The 27234-nt window shown below is 27.4% G+C and overlaps 1 protein-coding gene across 3 annotated transcripts in view; it reads right to left on the reverse strand.

Annotated features, from left to right (window-relative positions):
- The window catches only part of LOC111629076 (pleckstrin homology domain-containing family G member 5-like), a 150860-nt gene that overhangs the window by 51241 nt on the left and 72385 nt on the right, over positions 1-27234 (reverse strand). For all 3 annotated transcript variants that reach the window (XM_023372937.1, XM_023372938.1, XM_023372939.1), the window contains one exon: positions 22629-22699. In XM_023372937.1, the coding sequence (XP_023228705.1) occupies positions 22629-22699 (71 nt within the window). The remainder of the gene's footprint in view (positions 1-22628; positions 22700-27234) is intronic.

Below are 27234 nucleotides of genomic sequence, written 5' to 3' on the forward strand. Positions count from 1 at the left end.
ATGGAAACTTTTTAAATTCGAATAATACCTTAAAACAATTAAGATCTAATACAAAGTGTTTTAAATATTTGATTTTATACGAACAAAAGTTTATTGTACTTATAAATCATGAATTTAATCTTTTGTAATTACGTGCACAAAAGAAAAAATTTATTCCTATTGTTAGCTAATAATAACTTCATTTCAAAGTCTTAATACTATAAAAATAAATATATGCCACAAGAGAATTACTTAAGCTTAGTACACTGGTTAAGCGTATCGGAGTGTTTATTACGATTAAACATTTATTTTATTTTCGAAAGTCTTCCGAGGCAACTTTTTTATAAATTAATTAAAATAATGCAAAATGTAATTAAGAAGATTTCGTGCACTATTCTCATTATTATTATAAGGAACATGAATAATAGTTTGTTGCTAGCATTGTATTTTAAGGAAAATTAAATTAATAAAATAATAATAATAATAATAATTTAATTGAAAATTTTCAAAAACTTAGGCAAATTAATGTGCTTAACTTTGTTCTAAACAGTGGCCATCTTTCAGAAACTTATATTTTAACAAAAATACATAAAAATAATTTCCAAACAACGATCACATCCGAACAACGTCCATTTTTTATCTTTCCATCAGTGATCGTTGCTCAGAGGTTTAACTGTAGTTATCAATACATATAACACATAAATAATCATAAAGAAATACAGAAATATTCATAGATATTTCGTAAAAAGTAATATTTGTATCATTGTTTACAATAATACGGTTATAACATCGAAACTAAGTATTAAACTTTTCTTAGAATTCTTAAGAATTGTTATTACTGACGTCTGTAAAACAGAAAACTAGAAGAATTGAAAAAAAAAATGCTTTTCAAAAAATGTATAAAGTCAATTTACCATAATAAAATAGTAAATAATTGTTTTTATATTTTTAAAAGATTTAAAAAGCTGGCAAGAGCTCTTCCTCGATTTTGTAGGCTACACACTCGAACAGGAGGTTAAGGGGACCATTAGGAGGTCCGATATTTTTCAATTATACTACGATATAAAATTTAAATAATAATAAAAAATCGTAAAAGGAGTAACGTTCTTGAATTATGATAAAAAAATCTCTATTTGAAAAAAATATTTAAGTTTAAAAAAACAATTAAGACACATTATCTCAAAGCTATAATCGTGTATGATGTTTTGATATTTTATTAAAAATAATATTTAGGGGGAGATCGGGGCAAGATCGGCATGTTAAGCTTTACTTAAATTTTGTGTAATAAATACTGCTGTAAACTGAAAAAAAAGCTTTGCATATTGTCTATTGGAATGTTTTCTTACTATAGAACTGGTTAAAATCAGTTTGGAAATAAAAATAATTAAAATAATTACAACTTTACAAGAAGAGAGAAATTGACGAAGTTGCCCCGGGTATAGGGGCAAGATCGGCAACTTCTCTCTTTTTGTAAAGTTGTAATTATTTTAATTATTTTTATTAAAGTTGCCCCTGGTATAGGGGCAACAGTAATGGGGCAAGATAGGCACGTATATAAAATTATGTTATTAACAATGTATAAGTTGGAATTCACTATTAAAACAAAGAAATACAAATCCAACACCCATTTAATATTATTACAACGAAATGCAAGTTCAAAGACATATATACATGAATAACAAATGCAAACATGTTTTCATTTATCATCTGTTTGATTTTTATCCTTTGCTTCTAATGTGGCTTTATGTTGCCGATCTTACCCCGCTAGTCATGATTTCGAAACATTAAGTACAACCCTGAGAACAGAATGCCAAGCCACGATCTGGCCACGTGAATAAGTTGAAGTTACATCCTTCTAACAGGAAAAGTAACTTTCGTTATCATGGAATTATAACAAAACCTGCCAATTCAATATAAATGGAAAAAAAATATTATATGGAATTGAACGAAAATGAAAATTTGCTTGATAATTCAACTACGCTTGTTGGAGAACAATAAAAACACTACACTCAACAAGCCACCAATAAAACTCAACTGCCTAACCTATAACCAAAGTCTCCTTTTAATTTGTTTTTTAAAAAAAGCGCTTGACAAACTTGCCCCGCATGCCGAAGTTGCCCCGATCTCCCCTATATTATTAATTATTATAAAAAGACAAAGGCTTAATTCTGAAGGTTAATTCTAGAGATGAATTTTTAAAAATATTGTTAATACCAATAAAGAGTAACATTTTTATTAAGTCCGACCCCACTCGAGATATGACACGTGATCCTTTTCTATCTCCCCATTTTCTTGACCTTTAACAACCAAAATTTAATAGCATCAATAACCTAATTATAGAAATAATCTTGCCAATTTTCAAAATGTTTGTTTCGCCCAGTCCTAAGATATAGTGCAAAATTTATATACAAAATTTGACCGATCATCATAGTCTCCCTAATTTATAATCTATAACACTGGGAAAGTAAAAGTATAAAATAGTACTTAATGTCATACTTTTGAAACAGAATATAAGGGTGAATACTACTAAGCTGGAAACATCTCTTAATTCTCTAAATTCTACTTTTAGAACAAATGTCTAATGATTCGACGCTTGTTTTGCAATCTGTCGACAGTTTGTATCAATAAAATAAATAGACAAGCGTTGATCATTAGACATTTGTTGTAAAGGTTGGATAGAACTAAATCATTCGTTGATTTAAGTCTATTCAAGTAAATTATAAATCATTAAATAATAGAAACATATATGAAATTTTCGAAGCGTAATTAATGCATTATTTTGCTTATAAAAATTTATGTTTAAGTGCCTCTTTCTTATAGTAAAGCACATTTAAAAGTTAAGGAATAAATTACAAAATTAACTATGTAACTTATACAGTATATCAAAATATACAATAAAACGTATTGAATTAAATAATAAAATACAAAATTTTAAATTATTTGTAATATAAACGTGTTCATTTATTTACACAATAACGTATTAAAACATTATTTCCATTACATTATGTAAATTAAAACAAAGAAATGAATAAGTATGTATAGAACAATAATTAAAAATCAATTTATTAATATATTTTTAAATATATTAATGAATTAATTTTTAATTATTACGAGAGTAAATTGAATTATATTCAATTTTTGTGTAATTTTAAATATTATTTTCATTTAAAATTTATTCATTTTAATAGAATTAAGTGCATCATTATCTTGATAAATTAAATAAAGAAATGAAATTTTGAAAACATTTCTTTCCCGAAAAACTTTGATTTAATTAGGACGAAAGTAGAACACATCGTATATATATTCGTTAAGATGTAAGACATGTCAATAACTCATATCTTTATAAATACATAATAGAATTAAATGAAGATATCGTTCATATGTGAAAGGATTTCCATGTAATTTGTGTGACAAGTATTTTGTAATTGACGAGTCAATCAATTGAACGCATGATAATTTTATTCCTATGTAAGTGCTTGGAAGCCAAATTAAACTATTTTACATTTTATAAATGAATTTTTCGTTTTTAGCTTAAAACAACGAAATAACGTAACGTTGCTTTAAGTTAGGAAAAGTTTTTTGGGATGGATGCAACTATAATCACTGCATAGATTGACCATTATTACTAAATAAATTATATCTAACAACTTTTTCTTTAAAATAAAAGTCTAAATATAATTATAAAACGTTTATATTTTAAAAAATTTCATACTTTTTTAAATTTTAAAATAAATTAATATATATAGGCCTATATATATAAAAATGAAATAAAATAAAATTAAAATTGTATTAAAATCTGCTGTGATTATTTTAATACTGTATTTAATACGTAATTTGTTATCATAATATGAGAAAAATGCACGTTTATTATAATAAATTAATGAAATTAGCATATTTAATATTTTCTTAATTTTGTCATACATTTTAATTTCTCATTTTTTAGATAATTTTTCTATTTAAAAATTTTAAATTTTTTATCGTTTTTATCTCGAAACATAGCGTGATACAAAGAAAGATAACGAAGAGGAAAAAAATTAATGTTTAACAAGTCAAGCTAAATACACTGGCGGAAATTGAAAGTGTTACACCCACCCAGTATTGTCAAAGACATATGAAATTGGGGCAGAAGAATCTCTTTTTAAAGGGTATTGAATGATCAAAAATTAAATGAAGTACATACAGTGATATGGAAATTATGGAGACATTTGTTATGCAAAATTGCTATAGTGTTTAGTTTATAAGTTGTGAACTGTGTTAGGGAACATGACTTTTTTGGTCCACAGGTTGTCAGTGGCCAGCTATGCCATATCAAGAAGTGAGAACTCCGTACACTCAAATGTCTGACTTTGAAAGAAGTCGGATAATTGGCATGTCAGAAATGGGAGCATTATATCGCGAAATCGCCCGAAGGACTGGCCTTACTGCAATGTCAGTACACAGAGTGGTCACAAGGTGGATGCAGGAAGGGTCCAGTACTCGCAGACCTGGCAGAGGTCCTTGAAGAAGGACGACACCACGTGAAGACCGACATATTGTGCGGATGGCAGTTGCTGACAGATGGGCGACGGCAGCACAGATCCGAGCAGTAGTTACTGCCAGAGTCACCCCACGGACAATTGTAAACCAATTGCTTGATTCTGGGCTGAGATCTCGGACCCCCATGCAATGTGTTCCCTTAACCAGATTTCATCGCCAACAACAGCTAATGTGGTGTGTTGCTAGACGTAATTGGACACATGAATGGTGTACAGTTGTGTTTAGTGATGAATCCCGATTCTGTTTAGGCCAATGTGATAGTTAGCAACATGTCCGCCAGCATGCTGGAGAAAGAGCCCACCCTGCTGTAACTTCAGAGTGCCACTCAGGTCCGACTCCCGGTATCATGGTTTGGGAGACAATCAGTTACGACAGCAGGACCTAGTTGGTGGTTGTTGAAGGCACAATGCCCGCCTGCCATTATGTGGACAGGGTGATCCATCCAGTAGTCATACCTTTCATGAACACCATCCAAAATAGTATCTTCCAAAAAGATAATGCCTGTCCTCATGCTGCTGCCATCACAAAACAGGCCTTGCAAAGTGTCGCAATCATGGATTGGCCTGCCCGGTCTCCAGATTTATCCCCCATACAGCATGTCTGAGATGCCATGGGTAGACGGATTACATCTCATAGCCATCCAGCGCACACTGTACAACTGACTGCAAAGGTTGTGCAGGCATGGAGAGACATACCCCAACAAGACATTTAAGCACTTATTGATTCAATGCCTGCAAGGATCCAAGAGTGTATCCATGCTCAGGGTGGGCATACCACTTACTGAAACATGTACCAAACAGCAATAAAACTTGCGTAATTCATTTCATTTTGTGTTCATTTCTTCTGGGTATGTCCCTGTACATGTTTACCAAGTTTCGCGAATTTCCACTAATTCCATCTGGGTGTAACACTTTCAATTTCCACTAGTGTATATTCAAAAATAAAATTGAAATGAAATTATGCATTTAAATAATTTGAATCAAATCAAAATAGAATAAATTTAAAGGTTTCAGTTAATGTCCGTTTTTATTATTTTTCTCCATTTTATTTATTTTTCTACTTTGCTAATTTCTAATTTGATTTCTTTGGGATGATTGACTGTTGGGTAGATGCAAACGTTGAGATCCGAAAGTTCCTTTTATATTTCTTTATCCTCATTATTAGTTTTGAACAATGTTAAATTAAAATTTTTCTTTAATATTGTACCGTATTGTTCCTAGACCGTTTCCCAACCTGGGGGCATCGAAGCACTTCCAGAGGGTAAGCGAAAAATAAATCTTTAATGGCTGCCAAATATAATTTTAAATCAGCAGTTTTTTTTATCAATTTAAAATAAATTTATTTCTAGGAGATTTAAAATTTTCTATACCGAAGTTCTTAAAAACTAATTATTTACGAAATTTTACACATTTCAGAATGTCTGAGTTCAGTTACTTTTAATTTTTTCCCCCCTAACTTAGTGTCTTTTACTAAAATAAATTTAAAGTACTTTAAATTACAAGTTACTAATTATAAATCAATTGTAACGGAGCAATTAATTTTTGGATTTCTTTAAGAAATGGATAAAATGTATATTTATTATTGGCAGATAAGGCAGTTGTAGTCCTGTTTTTGATGTAACCTAGAAGATATTATAAAACCTCTAAACACTGATCGTGGGTTTGAGCCTGAACATTTTCTGCGTTTTCTTCACGTATCTAACACTTAAATAGAAGCCAATTTCTCATAGAAAGTCCTCTGGAAGGACAGTCCTTGGGAGTATCGCTCACATTATACTTTGCCGTATCACATCAAATCAAATCAAGCCTGTTTGCTAATTACAACAGATCTAAATACGTAAAAAAAAAACGTTTTCATTATAAGTAAATCTGAAAATCAAGTTTAGAAATAGACTCAATGATAAATTAGATTTACAGTGGCTTTAACTATTTTCTTTTAACTTTATCTATTAACTTAATTTTCAGCGGCATTACACATTGCATTACACGTGCAAATGAAAACAAGCGCAGTCGTCACATGATATTTAGTTTACTTTATACTTTTAGTTTACATTATTATAGTTTACTTAAAACATTAAATTCCGTAATTTTCGAAAATTTTTTGACAACATCCTTTTATTATTTTCGATTTATAGACGTTTAATAATATATAAAAATTTTCTATTTTTATGAAAGGCACAAGTAAACTTGAAAAGATGAGGGAAGGAAAAATACTCTAGAATAAAGAATTCTTACTAAGGAAATAATGTTTTTCTTTTAGAGGCTCGACACAGTATAATTTTATAAATTTGAATATTTATAACGGTTTTTTTAAGTAAAACCTATAAATATTAAAAGAGAATTTTGATACTTATAATATTTTCTATCTCATGATATATGTAATCATATTACACGATCTCGTTGTGTAATACTCGATTAAATATATCAAAGGAGAAAAAATTTTATACATTTGTCATCGCAAATAAAATATAAACCTGTTGAGTTGCTGAATTAATATTATTTTTTGTATAAAAATATTATTATTATTATTTTTGCAAAGATATAAATACAAAATAAAAAGAACAGAATGTTTTCAATCAAGGAATTTTCCGATTATTCGTATAATTAAATTTGCGAGATGTCGTAGGATTCGTTCATCGTTAATTCATCTAAATTATCCATTCGGAACGTCACAAGTGTTAACAAATAGTCATTTCAAAAAGTTTAGAATAAGTTAATGTAACTCCATCACAAAGTGCCAACCTTTGAATGATAATTACTAGGTAAAATAAAAAATTATGAAACGACGAAATAGGGGATAATTAGCCTGGTCTTTTAACTATATTTTCATCTAAAAATATTAATTTCTAAATAAAGTGTTAAGAAAGTCATATTTTTTTCTTAAGTAAACGATATTCAAAAAAGTTAGAATATTTGAAATCTTGTTCAAAATGTTCAAAATAATATGAAATAAATTAATAAAATAATGTTCAATTTTAAATAATAGTGCGTGTAATTTACTGCAGTTATGTAAATTGTACCACAGGAAGTGTTGTATAAATTACAATTCGGCAATTGTCACAAAAGAAGGATATATAAAATGAGCAAGAAATGACAATTAAGCCTGGATTAAAGAGCCAAAATTATTGATTTACACGAATAAAATATTAAGCAACAAGAAATAGCGAGAAAAGTGAATTATTCACAGTCAAAAGTGCTTAAACTAATGAAAAAGTTTAGTGAAACTGGAAGTTTGAATGCTGAAAAATGCTCTGGTCTTCCAAAATTTACTTCAGAAACGACAGAAAAATTAGCACTTAGAAAAATTGTAAAAGAAAATAGACATGCAAGCTTGGAACAAATGTCATAAGAATTGAAATCTATGATTGGAAACCAGTTTCAAAAAACAACCGTTTACAATTGTTTGAAGGAGATAGGTTGTAAAGCAGATAGAACCAGAAAAGAAACCTCATCTAATAAAAGTTCAAAAGAAAAAACGATTAATCTAGGCCAAAAAATATAAGTATTTTACACCTGAATAACGGAAAAATGTCATTTTTAGCGACAAAAGTACAGTAAATTTTGTGTTGATTTAAATTATGGAGGTAAAGTTTGGCGCTTGAAATATGAAACAAACAATCCAGATTGTTTACAACGATCATTAAATTTCCCACTAAATTTATGGTGTGGGGCTCATTTGACAATAATAGATTTGAAAAATTTTGATATCTTAATGAGACAATAAATATTTTCTCATCCCAACAATGGAAGATCACTTTCAAGATGATATAATCTTTCAACAGGATGGAGTTAAATGTCTTAATGCAAAAGATTCAAAGAATGATTTACATATAAAAATGTAAAGCTCTTAGATTGGCCCGGAAACTGACTCTCAATTGAAAATATTTGTTGTTTTTTTTTAAATTAAAGACAAATTGAAATTATTTGGTTCATTTGTAAAATGTGACTGGAAGAATCTAACCCAACCAATAAATAAGGTAAGAAAAATGTACAAAAATTTGGTCTGAAATTAGTCTTGGATAAATGTCAATCACTTATTGATAGTATGCCAAAAAGAATAAAACCTGTAATTCGTAATAAAGGAAATTTAACCAACTATTAGAATGAAATATTCTAAACTTTTTATACACGATTTCAAATACAGTCGACCCCTATAACACTTGATTATTCCGTTTTATATGAATTCCATGTTGTACGAGTCACTTAGATTTTACAAATACATGAGCCGTTCACAGCCCAGCACACGTATTTGTAAAATCTAAGTGACTCGTACAACATGGAATTCATATAAAACGGAATAATCAACAGTGTTATACGGGGTCGACTGTACAGTATTCTAAATTTTTTGAATATTATTCCCGTAAGTGAAAAATTATGATTCTTTAACACTTTAAAATATAGCTAAAAGTCAGAAATATCCATTTATTTAATCTTTTCATAAATTTTTATTTCACCTAGTTATTGTCACTCAAGGCTTGGCACTTTGTGATGAAGATAAATTATTTTAAAGTTTTTGAACTGACTGTGCTTTGGCATTGCCTTGACGATTACTTTGAAATGAAAATTATAAAATTTTTATCGAGCTTTTAACTAAGCTACAAACACAAAAGTTGGAATTGGAAATGGAAATTCTATTACCCGAACTTGATGGCACCAGGAATCTTTCCAATGAACGAAATTTCGGATAATGCAGAAACTCGTTTGTTTTTGTGTTTGGAGTATATCAAACACCCATGTATTAGTTTCGTGAATTATAAATACTATAAAGTAATTACTGTATTTGAAAGTTAATTTACTCAAAATCTAACATAATGTTACGTGAACTATTTTCGCGGCGCTACAATTGACAGATGTAATTTCCAGTTACAAGAAGAATTTGGTCTCTGTGTATACAAGTACAACGCTACGCGTTCTATTTTGCTTTATTTTTTTCTTTTTATTATATTTTATTATTATTAATTTTTTTTTTGTAAACCGTTTCAGATAATCGAGTTGCTACAGCATAAGTAAATATATAAAATCTAAAAAGTGAAAACTGTAATGAAGGCTTATCAATATACTATGTGCCATTTATTTTATTTTTAAGACAAGAAAGAGATAGAAATTCGTTCGCACGATAAACACAAATAAAACAATCTCGTTTTCATAAAAATATTGATGTTTTCAATTCAAATGCTCCATGTTAGGCTGAATCGTTTTATAGATGAATTACAACATTTTGAATAAAAATATCTTCTCAATAAATTAATTTTGATATTATACTATATATTACAAATATAAGTAAAACTTTTATTTAATCTTTAAGCCAGTTTTTATACTTGAACTATTTTTTTTTTCATTTATTGAACTGAATTGTGATGAGACAAACTTTACATCAAAAATAGGTAAAATCAGGGAAAGGACAAAATCAGATTTTCTATTGTCAGTTTATCGAATCAATGTCTTACAGAATCTACGTAATTTTAAAGTTACGATAATAAAATAAAACGAAAACAAAATTTTTTTGGGTCGCTCTAGTTTAAACCACAATATTTTATATCATATTATAAAACAGTATAACAATTTAAGATTATATAAATTATTTATAAAATTTTCTTAAGATTATAAAGAAATTGTTAATGTAAGTAAACAAATTCAAGAAAATTTAAGAGGAAATTATTTTTATTCCACAACTTAATCTTTGTATAACGAAGAGTAAATAAATTTTGAATAGTAACATAATTTATAGAAATTTGATCCCATGAAGGGTTCTTCTTGTTACTGGAAATTTAATGCGCTAGGCCAGATATAGATATATCGAATATAACAAACACTATAAATCGAAGAAGAATATTTAAAAAAATATTAACGATATAAACACACACACACGTATATATATATAGGCCTATACAATATACACGTGTATGTTATATATACATACACATACACGATTCGATTCAGTATATATGTATTGAACCGAATCGAATGAAAACACTGATTCATATGCAATGCAGATCATGAAGAAGAGATTTACAAAGGGAAAAATTAGTTGAAATTTTTACCACCAAGAAAAAAATGTGGTGCTGCAAAGCTGACAATTATAAGACAAGTGAACAAAATTTTATTAGAAGAATAAAATTACATTTTACACATTTACAGTATGTGCTCAATGTGAATCCTTTACTGTCGCTACATGTTGCAATCGTAAAAATCGCATTATCAACTGTCTCACGTTAGACACTTGGAGAAAATCCAGAAAACTTCCCATGGCCAGGTAATTGATAAGATGCGAACCCACAATCAAGTTGGTCGTGGGTTCGCGCTTTCATATATAGACATACCAACATTCTATTTTACATATGTAGATAAGGAAAATTGTGTCACATTCAATATATAATTAAAAATTTTCATTATAAAAATATCGGTATAAATTTAAATACATGTTCGATAGTTAAATAGACAAAGAGAAGAATAGTAATATTAATGAATGTTTGGGAGGAAGTAAAATGTGTATAAAGGAATACAAAATTAACTTTTAAAACAGTAACATATTTTCAATAGTAGAACTGTTTCTTATAGTTTCATTTGATGTAACATATTTAATATCGAAATAAGATAAACTTCAAAATAAACGTAACCAACTTAGTCGTGGGTTCGCCCTGTGTTTGGTGATTTTATGCACTCTGGCACTGGTGGGACTTATATTTACATGATTATTGTTAATTATAATTACAATATAAAATAAATTACAAGCAGTATTACAGAGAAGAATATCTGTATATGTATAATAGACTACATAGAGTTTTTAAAATGTTTCTAATAAAATGAATATGACAATCCCTAAGATTTATTTTTATTGATGACACTGACAGGAATATATTGGATAATTAAAATCCACCAACAACATGTAAATTTAAAAGTGTTTTAGAATATTTTACAACACTTACATATAAGAAAATACTAGTAAATGGACATTTTGAGAGATAACGTAAACTTCAAGTTTCTTTAGAATTAAAAAGTAATATTTAAAACATTAATTTCATTAAATTACAATAGTACTTTTAAATTAAATTAAAATTTCCTGCTGCTGCCCGGGCGAAAAGTAACAAGACAAACATTAAAATGAAAAGCAACATTAAAAGTTTTGTTATTTTAGCCTACTATTCTTGTTTATCACGAAATATCAAAAGGATGGAATCAGGGAGGGGTGAAGTATCGAGGTTTTATGATAGTTTATATTTTCCGCAGGTTCCTAGAGAGTAAGTATGAAAAAATTTAGGTCATAGGTTTAGAAATGTGTAATACAAAGTGGCCACTATCTAGGGCAAAAGAGATCTTTCCAGCATTACATGACTGTAGGCATGTAATGCATGCTTATTTCAGCGATAAAATAACCGAAGGAAATCAATTTTAGACAATTTATCATAGCGTACAAATAATCTCTAACTGTAAAGGATAAAAAGAACATTGCAGAAATTGATACATAAAAGTAAACTTTATTTTGTTATGTTCAAAACGTCCGCCCTCAGCAGCAATACAAATGATCGAGCGTGGGGTTATGGATGGCATGTAACATTCCTGATGTCACCGTTTAACAGGCCTTTTGTATGCTCTCCAGTTCGCCAACGTCACGCGATGCTGCTGGCACACACTAATGCTTTTAGGTGACTCATTAGAAAAACTCCAGAGGGGTCAAGTCTGGGAAATGTGGTGGCCATAGTACGAGGCCATGTCCTATCCAGTGGTTCAAAACTGCTCTGAGAGCCACTGAAGCACGTCTGTCCAGGAATGAGATGGTGCGCTATCGTCTGGTACCAAACATGTTGTAGTTGCACCAAAGGCAAGTTATCGAGCCATTCGCCCACCATTGTGGCTAATGATTTGCAGATATCGATCACTATCCAGGGTGCGTCAATGAATACGAGACCAAAAACCTGCTCACTCCAAACACCACTACTGACGTTTAGGGTAAAACACAATTGGTGTCGCATATGTCGCGTGCATCGTGGGGCACGCCCTGTCCAGTGGTGCATATTGTGACGGTTATATACTCCATTCCGGGAAAACCTCATTGGACCGTAAAGTGTGGTGAAGGAGTTTTGATTCGTCATGCTATAAATTTAACATCGTGCTGCATCACTCAAATCGTTTTGCGTCATTCTCAGCATGTTGTACTGATTGCAGATAGCGGCGCAATGAGGACTGGTCATGGCGACGTAATATCCGGTGTATTCGTCTGCTGCAGTCCAAAACCCGACCAAACCATTGCTGGAAAGATCTTTTTTTGTTCCTGGATAAACGTTTAAATGGTCACCCTGTATAGAGAACAGACAGACAGACAGACATTTCATAAATATAGATATTGAGAATTTTGCCAAATTTAATGTATATTTTTTTAAAAAATTTGTAAAAATATCAGTATAAATTTAACTGGACTTTTGGGTAATTAAATAATGAAAAGAATAGTAGTAGGCCTATTTTAAAAATTTTTAGGAAAAGTAAAATGGTACGTAGCTTTTAGAAAAATCATATTATATTTTGAATAGTATTTCTTATAATTTCACTTGATATGATATATTTAATAACGAAATAAGACAAAGGTCAAAATAAACGTAAGAAAAAAACCAATTAATTAAAATTACTTTAATTTGAATTTTGAAGTGGATTTATGTTTCTTATTAGAAAAGATTTATCTTTCACTCAAAGTTTTAATAAATAAGCATCCAATAATTGCAGTATTCGCTATTTAATTGATCCAGATAAAACACATACTCTAGATGCCATTGGATAATGAATGTGCGACATGCAATAAATTCGATTCTAGTCCTCTCTATATTTTTTTTTTCCTGATTTGATAAAATAGAAAATAGTATAATTACTTTCATCATATTTATTAAATCTTATAAAGATGTAATATTTGGTAATATGTAAAGTATTTATCCTTTCAAATACAAGGATACAGTAATCAGTCTTAAATACAGTAAAACCTCGATTTAATGAACTAATCTTGGTGAGTCAGAATTTTTAATTCACCATGATTTATTGTCGGATAGTTTTCTTTCTCCCAAGGAAAGATACGGAAATTGGTGTTAATTCATTAAAAACACGTAGAAAAATAAATAATACGTCAATACATCTTTTACGTAATGCACTGACAGCTTGTTTCGCTTGGGATTACTATTATTCCTCAGATCTTTCTGTTGACCAATTGGCGGATTACTTTCAGGATATCCTGCAGATTTTTATTAATAAATATCTTCCTTTTATAATACTGAATAAGAAAACCAAGATAAAGCAAAAGGCGTTTTTGGTAAAGATTATCTCAAGTGATACAATAAAGTTAATTAGCCAGAAGAGGAGGTTGTTCAAACATCTAAACAAGTGTTGTATTTCAGGAGATCGACGTGCAAGAATATTAACGGAAGTGAGAAGGCTCTCCAAAGATATTAAAAATAAAATTAGGAAAGAAGAGGTAGATTACTATGAGAGACAATTCTCTAAAACACGTTCCTCAATAGAGTTTTGACAAGAGATTAAACAACTGCTTATCGATATAGTTAAAATACAGAACGACATACATATTAATCAGTTGAAGTGTAATGGAAAACTTTTCCAAAATGAAGAAAAAATAAGTAATATTTTTGCTGATCACTATAGACAGATGGGAGGTTTTGTCACATCACCGTTAAAAACTAATTCTTTCTCACATTCCTCCTTTATGCTGTATGGTCGATTCTTTTGTTTTAGGTGAAACTTCTCCTAAAGAGATTTTTGATTATATTATGAGTGTAAAAGCTAATACTCAGGACATTGATAAGTTAAATATATTTATTCTAAGACAAATAGCAGATATTATTGCATCACCATTATATTATTTAATTAATAAATCCTTCAGTAGGTTTCCAGAGAAGCTCAAACACAATCTCTTAATACCAACATTTAAAAACAAAGGATCTAAACAGGACTTAGAGAGCTATCATCCGATTACTATCATTCAGAGTATAACTAAAATAATTGAAATGGCTTTCTATAAAATATTTTTGGATTTGTTAATAAATATAATAACTAATAACCAGTATTGTTTTAAAAGACAGGCCTCTATAATTGATGCATTAATACCGTAAAATATTTGGGTATTGAAATTAATGATAAATTACTATGGAACAATCATATAAATAATCTAACACTGTCTTTATCTAGATTTATTGGAATATTGAACAGAATAATGAGTTACATAAATTTTGAGACTGTTTAGCGTTTATATCACGCTTGTATGGAACCCAAACATCGATATGGTATTTCCGTATGGGGTACAGCTTCTTCTTTTGTATTGAATAGGTTGCAAGTCACACAAAACAACTTTATTAGAACATTATACAAGTTACCTTATATTCTTCTGTCACCTCTTATTATAATCAGACCAATATCGACAAATTAAAAGTTTTATATAAAAAACAAGTTCTTTTAGACAGCTTTAAACTAATAAAGGTTGGCAGGAAAGAATCTTATATAAGTGATGAGTTAAATAAACACTCTGGCCCTGTAACTACAACTATCGATGGAAAAATAATTTGATTCTACCAAAAGTTAAGCACTGTTTTCGTCGAGACGCACCGATCTACCAATTCATATACAACTGGAATGCTTTAAAAAAAGAATTTAAGGATCTGAGAACTTATAGACAATTTAAACAAGTTGTTAAAAAATTGAACTGTATCTAGTTTCGTGTATTTTTTTTTTGCTGTTTTTTTGTTTTGTTTATTGTTTTTGTATAATTTTTTGTGACACTTGGAAAACGGCCAAAGGCCATAGTGTCGTTTAGTTTATGTAATTTAAATTAAATATGTACGAGAAGTTTAATTCCTCAGAAAAATTTTTCTATATGTATTATTGGTTATATACTCACCTTAGTTCTGAGACTAATAAACAAGTATACGATCTAAATTGAGATAAATAAACATTCTTTTGAAAAATACACTTTAATTGTATTTAACTAAACAGATAAATAATGTCCTTAAAAAGAAAATAAATTAAATTTGACAAAAAAATATTCCAATTTATTGTCGTTAATCCGGAATCAGCGGAGAGACACTCAGACGAAACACATTGTATTGATCAAGGTATCTTCGTTTAATCAAGTAATTAATGTACAAATGAGTCTTTACATAACAGTAGGATGAACGTCCGTACATGTCGACAGATAGTAGTCCGAACAAAGGAACAAGTGAAGACAAAGGGTCATAAAACGTTTTTCTTTTGTTATTGGGAAGGTCCCTCTAGTGGGTCAAATTGGTTTGCGTCGAGAGTACCGACATTTATGTCTTCCAATGATAATATATCGATGTGGCGTAAAGTTAAGAATAGTGACTTTTAGATTTGAAAAAAATAACCCGTTAATTGAATTACATATAAAAAGCAATTTAAAATTAATAGGGTGTTAATTTTTACGTATGATATACTGACCGTAAATTTAGTCCGTTAAATCGAGGTTTTTACTGTAATTCATTTTATTTATTCATTTATTGAATTTATTTTAAATTTCTATATGTCTAATAGAGTTTTATTTTTAATTTTCGATTATTTTTAATATTTATTTATCTCGATTTTATAATATTGGTTTTTGTATGTAAAATTATAAAAACTTTTCATTCAGAGATTATAAGTTTATTATTGGAAGAAATGTGTTGAGTCTCTAACTTAAACGTTATTAAGTAGAAAAAATATTATGAAAAATTATATTTATAATAAAAAAAACGTAAAATAATTTATTATTCGAATTCTGAAATAAATTAAATTTTTAATGATTTTCTCATTTAAAAATATATTTTTTCGAATATTTAGGAAAATTCGTAAAGCTTAAACATCATTAAAAATAAATGCGAACATGCTAATGATTTATTCAGGGTAAACGCTCTCGACTCGCCTTACTCAAGACAAGACTGAACGGATCTTAAATTACAAAAAGAAAAAGAAGAAAGAAAAGAAATTGACTTTATCAACAAACTTTCAGTGTTTTTGGATTTTTAAATTTTTTATATATTTTAATTTATAATTTTGTTTTCAATTTTCAACGTCACTTTCGAATAACTCTATGAGTCGTATTTTAAGAAGTATAGAGTTTGAGTCCATAAGAGCCGTAGCTATGGGGCTATGAGGTAGCTAAGACCCCCAACTCGGTCGGCGGTACCCATATGCAGTATATACGATAATATTTTCGCTTTAATTTAGACTACTATTATTTTTTTCACCTAATTGTAGCTAATAGGAATAGTGTTGGCTAGAAAAGAGAAAAAACATCTGTCACAATTTGTTCAACTTGCTCCTCAAGCTTTCCTTTAAATTGTATGTATTCCTGCTACGGGACTGAGTGACAATTCCAAATTTTTAATCCTAAATTTTTAGTCATCAATTACTTCACCATTTAAGTCATACGTAAATATCAAATTCCTTACAGTGCTTTCTATTTATTGTTATTTTTTTTCTTGATAGTTAGGTTTTTCAAAAATTATATTATAACTATATCCCCGTACCTCCTGAGCCATCAAATATACTTGAATTAGAATCAAAGCTCATTGTTATATTGAAATAATACTGAAGGACTTTAACTTGTTGAACAGACCAGAAAATTTGCTTCTCCAGCAAATGTTTCATAAGGTATATGCCTATTACTATTTCTGCGTACTTTAATCGTATACTCTTGTATGTATGTATGTATGTATATATGTTTTTACACATACAAACACACATAAATATTCATACACAAGTTTGTTTTCTGTGTGTATAAAACTGTAAATGGACTTGAATTTGCAAATTTTTTCGAATATTTAGGAAAATTCGTAAAGCTTAAACATCATTAAAAATAAATGCGAACATGCTAATGATTTATTCAGGGTAAACGCTCTCGACTCGCCTTACTCAAGACAAGACTGAACGGATCTTAAATTACAAAAAGAAAAAGAAGAAAGAAAAGAAATTGACTTTATCAACAAACTTTCAGTGTTTTTGGATTTTTAAATTTTTTATATATTTTAATTTATAATTTTGTTTTCAATTTTCAACGTCACTTTCGAATAACTCTATGAGTCGTATTTTAAGAAGTATAGAGTTTGAGTCCATAAGAGCCGTAGCTATGGGGCTATGAGGTAGCTAAGACCCCCAACTCGGTCGGCGGTACCCATATGCAGTATATACGATAATATTTTCGCTTTAATTTAGACTACTATTATTTTTTTCACCTAATTGTAGCTAATAGGAATAGTGTTGGCTAGAAAAGAGAAAAAACATCTGTCACAATTTGTTCAACTTGCTCCTCAAGCTTTCCTTTAAATTGTATGTATTCCTGCTACGGGACTGAGTGACAATTCCAAATTTTTAATCCTAAATTTTTAGTCATCAATTACTTCACCATTTAAGTCATACGTAAATATCAAATTCCTTACAGTGCTTTCTATTTATTGTTATTTTTTTTCTGATAGTTAGGTTTTTCAAAAATTATATTATAACTATATCCCCGTACCTCCTGAGCCATCAAATATACTTGAATTAGAATCAAAGCTCATTGTTATATTGAAATAATACTGAAGGACTTTAACTTGTTGAACAGACCAGAAAATTTGCTTCTCCAGCAAATGTTTCATAAGGTATATGCCTATTACTATTTCTGCGTACTTTAATCGTATACTCTTGTATGTATGTATGTATGTATATATGTTTTTACACATACAAACACACATAAATATTCATACACAAGTTTGTTTTCTGTGTGTATAAAACTGTAAATGGACTTGAATTTGCAAATTTTTTCGAATATTTCATAGCATTTCTAATATATTCAAATTCATCAGAAATGCTATAATAATTTTTATTCAAATTTTTAAATAACAACACATGATTACGTCTTGTAATAATGTTTTTATTCTATTATTTTTAAAATATTCTTTTTGAAAATAATCCAAATAATATAAGTAATATTCTCTTTGCCATAATTAGCAATAAAGTATTAAGAAAAGTTCTATGATTAATTTTTAATACAATTAAAATATTATAAATTGATATACTTTTGTTATTAACATTGTTATTATAGAATTATCCTTTTTTTTCTTTATATGACGTGTTCAAAGCTGAATCGAGCGGAGACGTCATTCTTGATGTCACATGACCGGAATCGATACAGTTTAATCTCCAAAACGATCAGCAAAATCGATCTCTCTCTATTTCATTTTGATTGTTTTTGTGTTTGTTTTCTTTATTACAGTAATTATCATAAATACAAATCTAAAGAAAGGTCAGCTATTACATAAAATTTGTTGCATATAAAATATCGCTTCCAAGATTTTATTTAATTTTTATGTCAAATTCTAAAGACATCTGTCAAAAATAACTTAAAATGCTTTAAATTCGTTTTTAAAAATATTTCAAAAGGTAAAAACTACATATTAGTTTATTTATATAATAAAATATATTATTTAACGTAAGAATTACTTTATTGAATTATCCGTGTATATTATCATTTTTAACACTTGAAAAACAAAGCAGAGAAGTGATTTTTACACAAATCACAACTAATTTAACATTGATAAATGAATCATGCAAAACAAAAATAAAAGGAATTTACGGGAATTTATTATTCCAGCTTATCTATTCTTCTTAAATAGTAATATAAATGGATGTTTTTGCAAAACATTGGCTATTGAAGATGTTTTCTCTTTCGTTATCCATCTTTCTTTGCACAACCCACATGTGTCACAACCCGTGATGGATGAAGAACTTATTATCTTCATCCATGTCTCATAAAGAGTGAAAACTCTTCTATTGACTCAACTATATAATTTGTTTCTTTATTCTTTCTAAACATTAAACTGTTGATATAATGTTATTGATTGGATTAATTATGTCGAATGTCTAAATATTTGTACACTGTTACCTTGAACTTTTCAACAACTTCTAATTCTAATATATATATGTATATTCATTAATAAATTGCAGAGGAGTAAATTTACACTTAGAAACTATTTAAGTATAAATTTACTATACTACAGATAAATAATGTCCTTAAAAAGAAAATAAATTAAATTTGACAAAAAAATATTCCAATTTATTGTCGTTAATCCGGAATCAGCGGAGAGACACTCAGACGAAACACATTGTATTGATCAAGGTATCTTCGTTTAATCAAGTAATTAATGTACAAATGAGTCTTTACATAACAGTAGGATGAACGTCCGTACATGTCGACAGATAGTAGTCCGAACAAAGGAACAAGTGAAGACAAAGGGTCATAAAACGTTTTTCTTTTGTTATTGGGAAGGTCCCTCTAGTGGGTCAAATTGGTTTGCGTCGAGAGTACCGACATTTATGTCTTCCAATGATAATATATCGATGTGGCGTAAAGTTAAGAATAGTGACTTTTAGATTTGAAAAAAATAACCCGTTAATTGAATTACATATAAAAAGCAATTTAAAATTAATAGGGTGTTAATTTTTACGTATGATATACTGACCGTAAATTTAGTCCGTTAAATCGAGGTTTTTACTGTAATTCATTTTATTTATTCATTTATTGAATTTATTTTAAATTTCTATATGTCTAATAGAGTTTTATTTTTAATTNATAATTAATTTGCTTATTCTCTCGTAAAGAAGACATGCAAACGTTTCAGATTAATGATTCGAACTAGATACATTTTACTATATTATAAAATGGGTTTCAATATTAAATTTTGTTTCCCTGAAGTAAGTTTCGGGTTCTAAACAAATTATTTTTCCAGTAGAATTGTTTACATTTTCTTCTGTAAATTATCGTATAATTGCTTCTGATGTAATATGCGTTTAAAAACAACGTTAACCGTACATAGTAATAATGTTAAAATTTATTAAGTTTAAGAGCTTCGACAACGTCAAAATTAAAATGATCTTCCTCTTGTTTAAACTTAATTAATAGTAATTAAGCAATCGTGACGGCTATTACAAAGAACTGTCAACCACAAGTTCTTTATATGACATGTCCAAATTGCTTTCCTTCCAATTGATCTCAATTGAATAGAAGAATCAATTGTGTGGTCCGAATTATATATCAAGGATTCATTTTCAATATATATCGATTATTTCAATGAAATTTAAACATAGAAAACTTGTCGAGTAATGGTTATATTTATTAATAAAAATTTAATTTCATAATTGCATATAATAGAGAAGCCTATATTTGATATTGATTGATTTAAATTAAAAACTTCCTTAAAACATAATTTTATCGCTAATTATGTAATTCGAGAGAATGTCTTTAATTGTCTTATCATTACTCTCAGTTCTTGACAAAGTTGCAATTAATTAACTAATTTTTTTAATCACCTGAACCTGGCTAATACTTATAAAGGAAAGGGTGCATTAGTATACATTAAAAATATGGAACCCCTAGCCCACAATATGCAAGTGCCTCCAAACTAATAGCGTCATTTTTGCATCGAATAATTCTATTTTATAATTTTTATTCTGCAATAATTGTATTTTCGATATAGAAAAGCGGGCAAAGGACCCATCATTAGTAAATTATTCGTGCAAAATGCATTTATATATTTATACTACTCAACTGACATGTCTTATTTTATTTTATTCTTTTATTACTATTATTATTATTTACAATTTTTGCGCCTCTAGGCCCGGGTCTACTGAACCTAATGAGAAATCCGTCAGTGATATAGATACTAAAGTTGTGGAAAATTTCCCGTCTGACCTCAATTCCGTTCTATCAGACTGTACTGTACCTAATGATGATTCTATCATTCCTCATTTTTCTTCTAGAATTTCTGTCTAGTCGTTAGTTTATGCTCTAAGGCAAGATACAGTTAGATATTTGATTTTTATATGTGAATATATCATTTAAATATTTCATTATTGAACCCTTCCAAAAATGATTCGCGTTTAATAAATGGAAAAAAAAAAACATTTTTAAATCAACTAAACTATTCCTTATCTAAAATTGATCTGTTAATGTCCGTAAATAACTATTCAATTAATTTTTTAAATCATTAATGTCTATAATTCGTATATAATTTATTACCTGACTGCTACTTTCGGATATAATTAATATATTCATTTTTAATAAAATTTTAAATTGTTATTAGAGTTATAAATTGTTGATGAAGATTTATCTTACTGAAATTTATTTTAGTTCAGCGAAATATGTAAAAAAAAAAATAATAAAAAAATCTAAATTAAATTTAATGTACCACAGATTAAACTTATTTAATTGACATGATTTAGTTAATATCGCTGAATAATATTCATTAAATTATGTAGCCTATTCAATTATATAATCATATAAATAATAATAAAATTCAATAGCGATAAGTAAATACGTTAATAATTAATGGAAAATGAGGGGAAAAACACATTTTATAAATTTAAAGAGTGATTTTGGTCGATAAGAGCACCAAAATCAGAGAAATGCGAATTAGTCCAACTCGTAACTTTCTCCTTTATCGCAGATGACAGCAAAAATGAAAGCTTGGAAATGATCCAAGCTTTCTAAAAATCAATCCTTACCTGAATTACTTACATGTATAAAGCCAATATTGTACGAAATATTTTTATCTTGGAATAGAAGCTCTTACTTTTCCTTGATAAAATTATACGTCTAAAGAAAATTTTACTTTTTTTTTTCAAATTAATTTAAATTTTATATTTTCTAGGGCTTAATAATTTAAAACTTCGACAAATATTCGTAACAAAGTAAAAAAAAATTTGAGCAATGAATTTTTTTTTTTTTTTTTTTTGTGTGTTAAAACTTCTTATTCTCCGACTGAAGTGATTAATAAGATTCTGCTTGAGAAAATATAAAAAACAAATAGAGAGAACATTTTATTAAGATTGTATTTTATATCTCTTTACATGAATGTTTGAAATTTGAAATATGAAGTAACATATTAAAAAAAATTTAGGATTCAATACAAAAAAAGGACAAATAAAATGAAAATTTCGCTTATGAATAACTCATAAATATTAGAGTATGAATATTTTAAAATTATATTTTGTCTGACGGATAAAAAATTGCTATTGGAACGTCATAGACATATATATATATATATATTTAAAATAGTTTCTCTCTAACATCTGCAACAATAATATTTACGAACTTACCTCGTTTTGTAGATTGGGAGACGGAAGATTTAGATAGGCTGGACCTTCTTTGCCGTCTCTAGTGGCAAGACCTATAAGAAATATATAAGATTAATATTTTACTTGCTACTAATTTATTTCTTTTTAAAATTTTTTAAAATTAAAAATATAATTTTATTTAAAGAATTTAAGATATTTTATTTTATTACAAGTATCATAAGTAAACAAACAAATTCTATGTAATACGATGTTAATATTACTACATTAAATATTTGTTTGCGAATTCAATTGAGTTGTTATAAGTTTATCTTTGTACGAAGCACGTTATTAAATGATAAGAATAACTTATGGATAGATTTTATGCACTTTTAATTATTACAGGCAAGTTTGTTTCGTTTATTTAATGAAGAAAATTATCTGAAAAATTAATTTGCGATTTTTAAAATAAATTTTTGTTATGAAGTGACGCGATAATTTATAATAATCATAAAAATAAATTTTATCACTGTTATAAATTCTTATATTATCCTCTCTTGACAGCTAGCGAGTATCTGTTTATTTATTTAAGTATTTAATGTATAAATATCAATTTAGTCTGTTTAATTTTATAAATTACTTTAATATTCTTAAATGACGACATATAAATTTTTAATGTATTAAATAAATCGAATCAGAACTTAAGTGTGATAGATAAAAATTTTACGTAGATAAAAAATTAACTACAAATAATAGTAATATATATAGGCCTATATAATCAGCTACAAAACAATAATTTTTAATTGTATAAAGAAAAATGTGTAGCAACATATTACTTAAGCTGAATTATTGTTTTAATCGATTTATCCTGGTGGGTTTTAATAGTTATTACTAGAAAGCAAATGCCTTTGATGATTGTTTAAAAGTAAAACGACATAAACATGTTCGATTTTATTATATTGTTTATAAATTCAACATTCATTGCATACTTAAAAGATTTTACTACTTTAAAAAATATTATTATTACAAAAATGTTATGCAATAAATAGGAATACTTTCCTTATTTTCAACAATTTATTTATTTATTTTGATTTTTAATACAAGTAATTATAGGAGATTCTTAAAGCTAAATAATATACTTTTCCTTAATTCTATATATATATAGAATTAAGGAAAAGTACATTATTTTCAAATAATTCTGTTAATATTTCCCAAATTATTTTCATAAAAATTTAATATTAAACAATGCATCGTTTTAATTTACTTAATTTCATTTTATTTAATAATCTAGCATAAAATCACTATTTTAAAAGTTTAAATTATACTATTTCTTCCCTCTAAATATTATTATTTTAAAAGTGATATATAGATCTATATTTACTTTTATTCTAACTTAATCTAAATTCTTCAATATATTATTCTTTCCAATAAATAACTTTTTATTCGCAAAATTATGTATTAGTTCAATAGGTCTATCCATTGTTTCGAACAATTTATTTATCTTCAAATATATTTTGTTTAGTTTATTGTAAAATATTGAGAAGTAAATCGTAATACATCAAAACAAATTTATTTTTAAATTTAAAATATTAATCTCAATCGAACTATTCCTAGATTTATTATCATGAAACAGATCAAGTGCTTAAGTTTATATATTATTTTCCTTATTGTAATTTTTCTATAAATTATAAATGAAAATGATCTCGAGTTTTACTATAAACTGTAACGTTTCGGAAAAACTAATTATTATTAAAATTAAAATTTACGTAACATTGACATAAGATTTAAGTAATAATCTAATAATAGAAGTGAAATTCAAGACAATAGAAAAAGTATATATACAACAGGGTGGCCCAAAAATATGGTAACCGAAGTTTATTGTTAATGTAAGTGTCGTGTAATGAAGCAGCAATGTGTGTAATCGAAATCTCACGATAGCAGACATATAGAGCATGTATTTTTCTATCGATAAACTTAGATATTACTTGTTAGTAAAGTATACATTGTATTGCTCACTTGTGTTTTGATTACTTTTGTGTTGGACTATCTTAGACAATTCTATTTTTAACTTCTGTAATATAGCTTGGTGAAGAACATATTCTCGAGAAAAATATAATAAAAAATAAATAAATTTAAAATATTATCTTCGATCATGTATTTAATAAATATTTTCATTTAAATGAAAATATTTATTAGAAAGCTTAAAAAAATCAAAATTTTATAAAATTTTAGATGTTGTAATATAATTGAAGATCTTAGGGAAAGAACATGTTAACTCATTTTTTCAAGTTTCAGGGAAAAATCAATCTGTATTTTAGGACAATAATATCAGAGGTTGATGGTCTAGTCCAGCGTTTCTCAAGCTTTTTGCTTTCATGGCCAAATATATTTGTTTATAAAGGTTTGTAAAGGTGAAATGTAACATCGAGTACATTTCTATTAAGAGCGGTTCAGGCCAATTTCGATTTGTAACAAATAACTTACTTCAATTTTAGTTTCTATTATTGAAATTTAACTATTAATAAATGTAAGACTGACGATTGTGAATAAAACAGATTGTTTCAAAATTATTCAGGAGTCTATTTTTATTTGAAAAGTATTACAAGTTTTTTTTTTAATAAACTCAATGAACATATTTTAAAACTGTATTTTTCAGGTTGTAAGAGGATTTTATCAATTTCATTTTCTGTATAGACTCAAAAATAATTCTTTAATAATTATTTAATGATTTACTTGTGATAAAATTCATCCGTTATTTATTTTTTATAATTTATTGTTATGTGTAAAAATAAACCTAAAAGTTTGAATAAAAAAGGAAATATTTTCAAAACCATTGCAACTTAAATGAATGCAATCTTACATAAAATATCAATTTTGATGTTATTCAAAATAGAAAAGAGAAATCAATTTCATATATACGCATTCTATAATCTAACTTTTATTACTAAATGACAAAAATAATTATAAGAAAAAAGTAATTAAAAATTTTCAGTACTCAACAGATGCATCTATTGTTCCTAGTTCTTATTGAATATTTCAGTATTACAAATATTTTGAGTATTTCTGCGGAAGGTTGTATCATTTCGCAACCCATTAAATGCATATTTAACGCAACCCAATATTGAATCGCGACCCATAGTTTGAGAAAAGTTGTCTAGTCTATGAAAAGCTATGGGTCATGAATGTGAAAATTATATCTGCTCTATATTTGTAGAAATTCAACAACGTTCAACAAAGAAACTGAGTTAACACCTTTTTGCCCCAAGGTCTTCAATTATTAATAGAAAAATCGAAAATTTCAAAATTTTATGTTTGATAATGTTCCAAGAATATGGTCGTAAATCAAATTTTCGTTCTTAAATCAATAATAGTTCATTATAAATATTAAATTCGTAAATCAGAATATTTTACAAATTATTCATTTGGTTAGTATACCTTTATCTTTAACAATTATTGAATGTATTAGTATTTTAGAGTAATTTTCGGAAGATTAATTTAAAATAACGATAACCTATAACTGTCTACTTTAAGTAGGCGATGTTAACGATTAATTTTCGAACGATTGATTTTATTCTGCACTAGAAACTATCTCCATTGGGAATTAATAGATACATGCTATAGAAACAAAGTCTTTAAAGATAAATTCTGCTGAAAAATAATGTAATATTAATATATATTATTTATCTAAATACAGTATAATAGAAGGAAATTTACATTTGATAAATTTAATTACTATCACAATTAAAAGCTACATTAATTTTTAATACGTAAAGGATTTACACCATTACTACAATGCTTTTAATACAATTTTACTCAAAGAAAATATTAAAAATGAAGATAATACCAACAAAACAATTATTATTAAGCAGTAGTAAAGTATTAATTTTTTTTCTTGCATATTAATTAAATATCAGGGTTTTAATTAAAAAAAATAATTTAATCTGTCAAGCTTCCGGTCAAGGATTAATTTTTCGTTTTCTTTAAATGAATTGATAATATAAATTAATATTCTGTAGCATTTTCTATTGTAATTATTTAAAAGTTTAATTTTATGTATTTTTCCCACTTTTATATAATCTCTTCCCGATTTAAAATTTAAATATTCAATTAAATATTCCGATAGAAATTTCTAAATTCACAAGATTTAAAATATAATTCAGTATAAAAAAATTATTTCTAATTTCTTGGGGATCGACCTATTATTAACGCTTAAAACGTTATAATTAATAAAAGTTATGACTTTTATTAAATATATGACGTTTTAAAATAAATTAAAATGCGAATGTTGTTCACACATAAAATTTTCTCTTTTTCCTTGCACTGAAGACAACGCTTGACTTATTTTTTTCTTTATAAATTACAATATTAAAAAAAGAACTAGCTGATTAATTAATAATATTCCCATTGTAAACTATTTTAAATATTATATTTGAATCTTTTAAAATTAAGAAATTTTAATTATTTCGCTCACGAAATACTGTTAAAGTCAAATATCAATTTTTCTATATAAAAATTCTTTTTTTAAATATATTATTACCGTTCAAATTATTTAATTTATTTATTTCTCTGTGATACTTTGCATTATTCAAATTATTTACGTTAAAAAATCAGAGAATGAATATTTCAATTATTTTCAGGAAAATTTTCTTGC

This window comes from Centruroides sculpturatus, unplaced genomic scaffold (genome assembly GCF_000671375.1).
Source record: "Centruroides sculpturatus isolate CEXI.00-Female unplaced genomic scaffold, Cexi_2.0 scaffold538, whole genome shotgun sequence".
In the NCBI taxonomy this organism is placed as follows: domain Eukaryota; kingdom Metazoa; phylum Arthropoda; class Arachnida; order Scorpiones; family Buthidae; genus Centruroides; species Centruroides sculpturatus.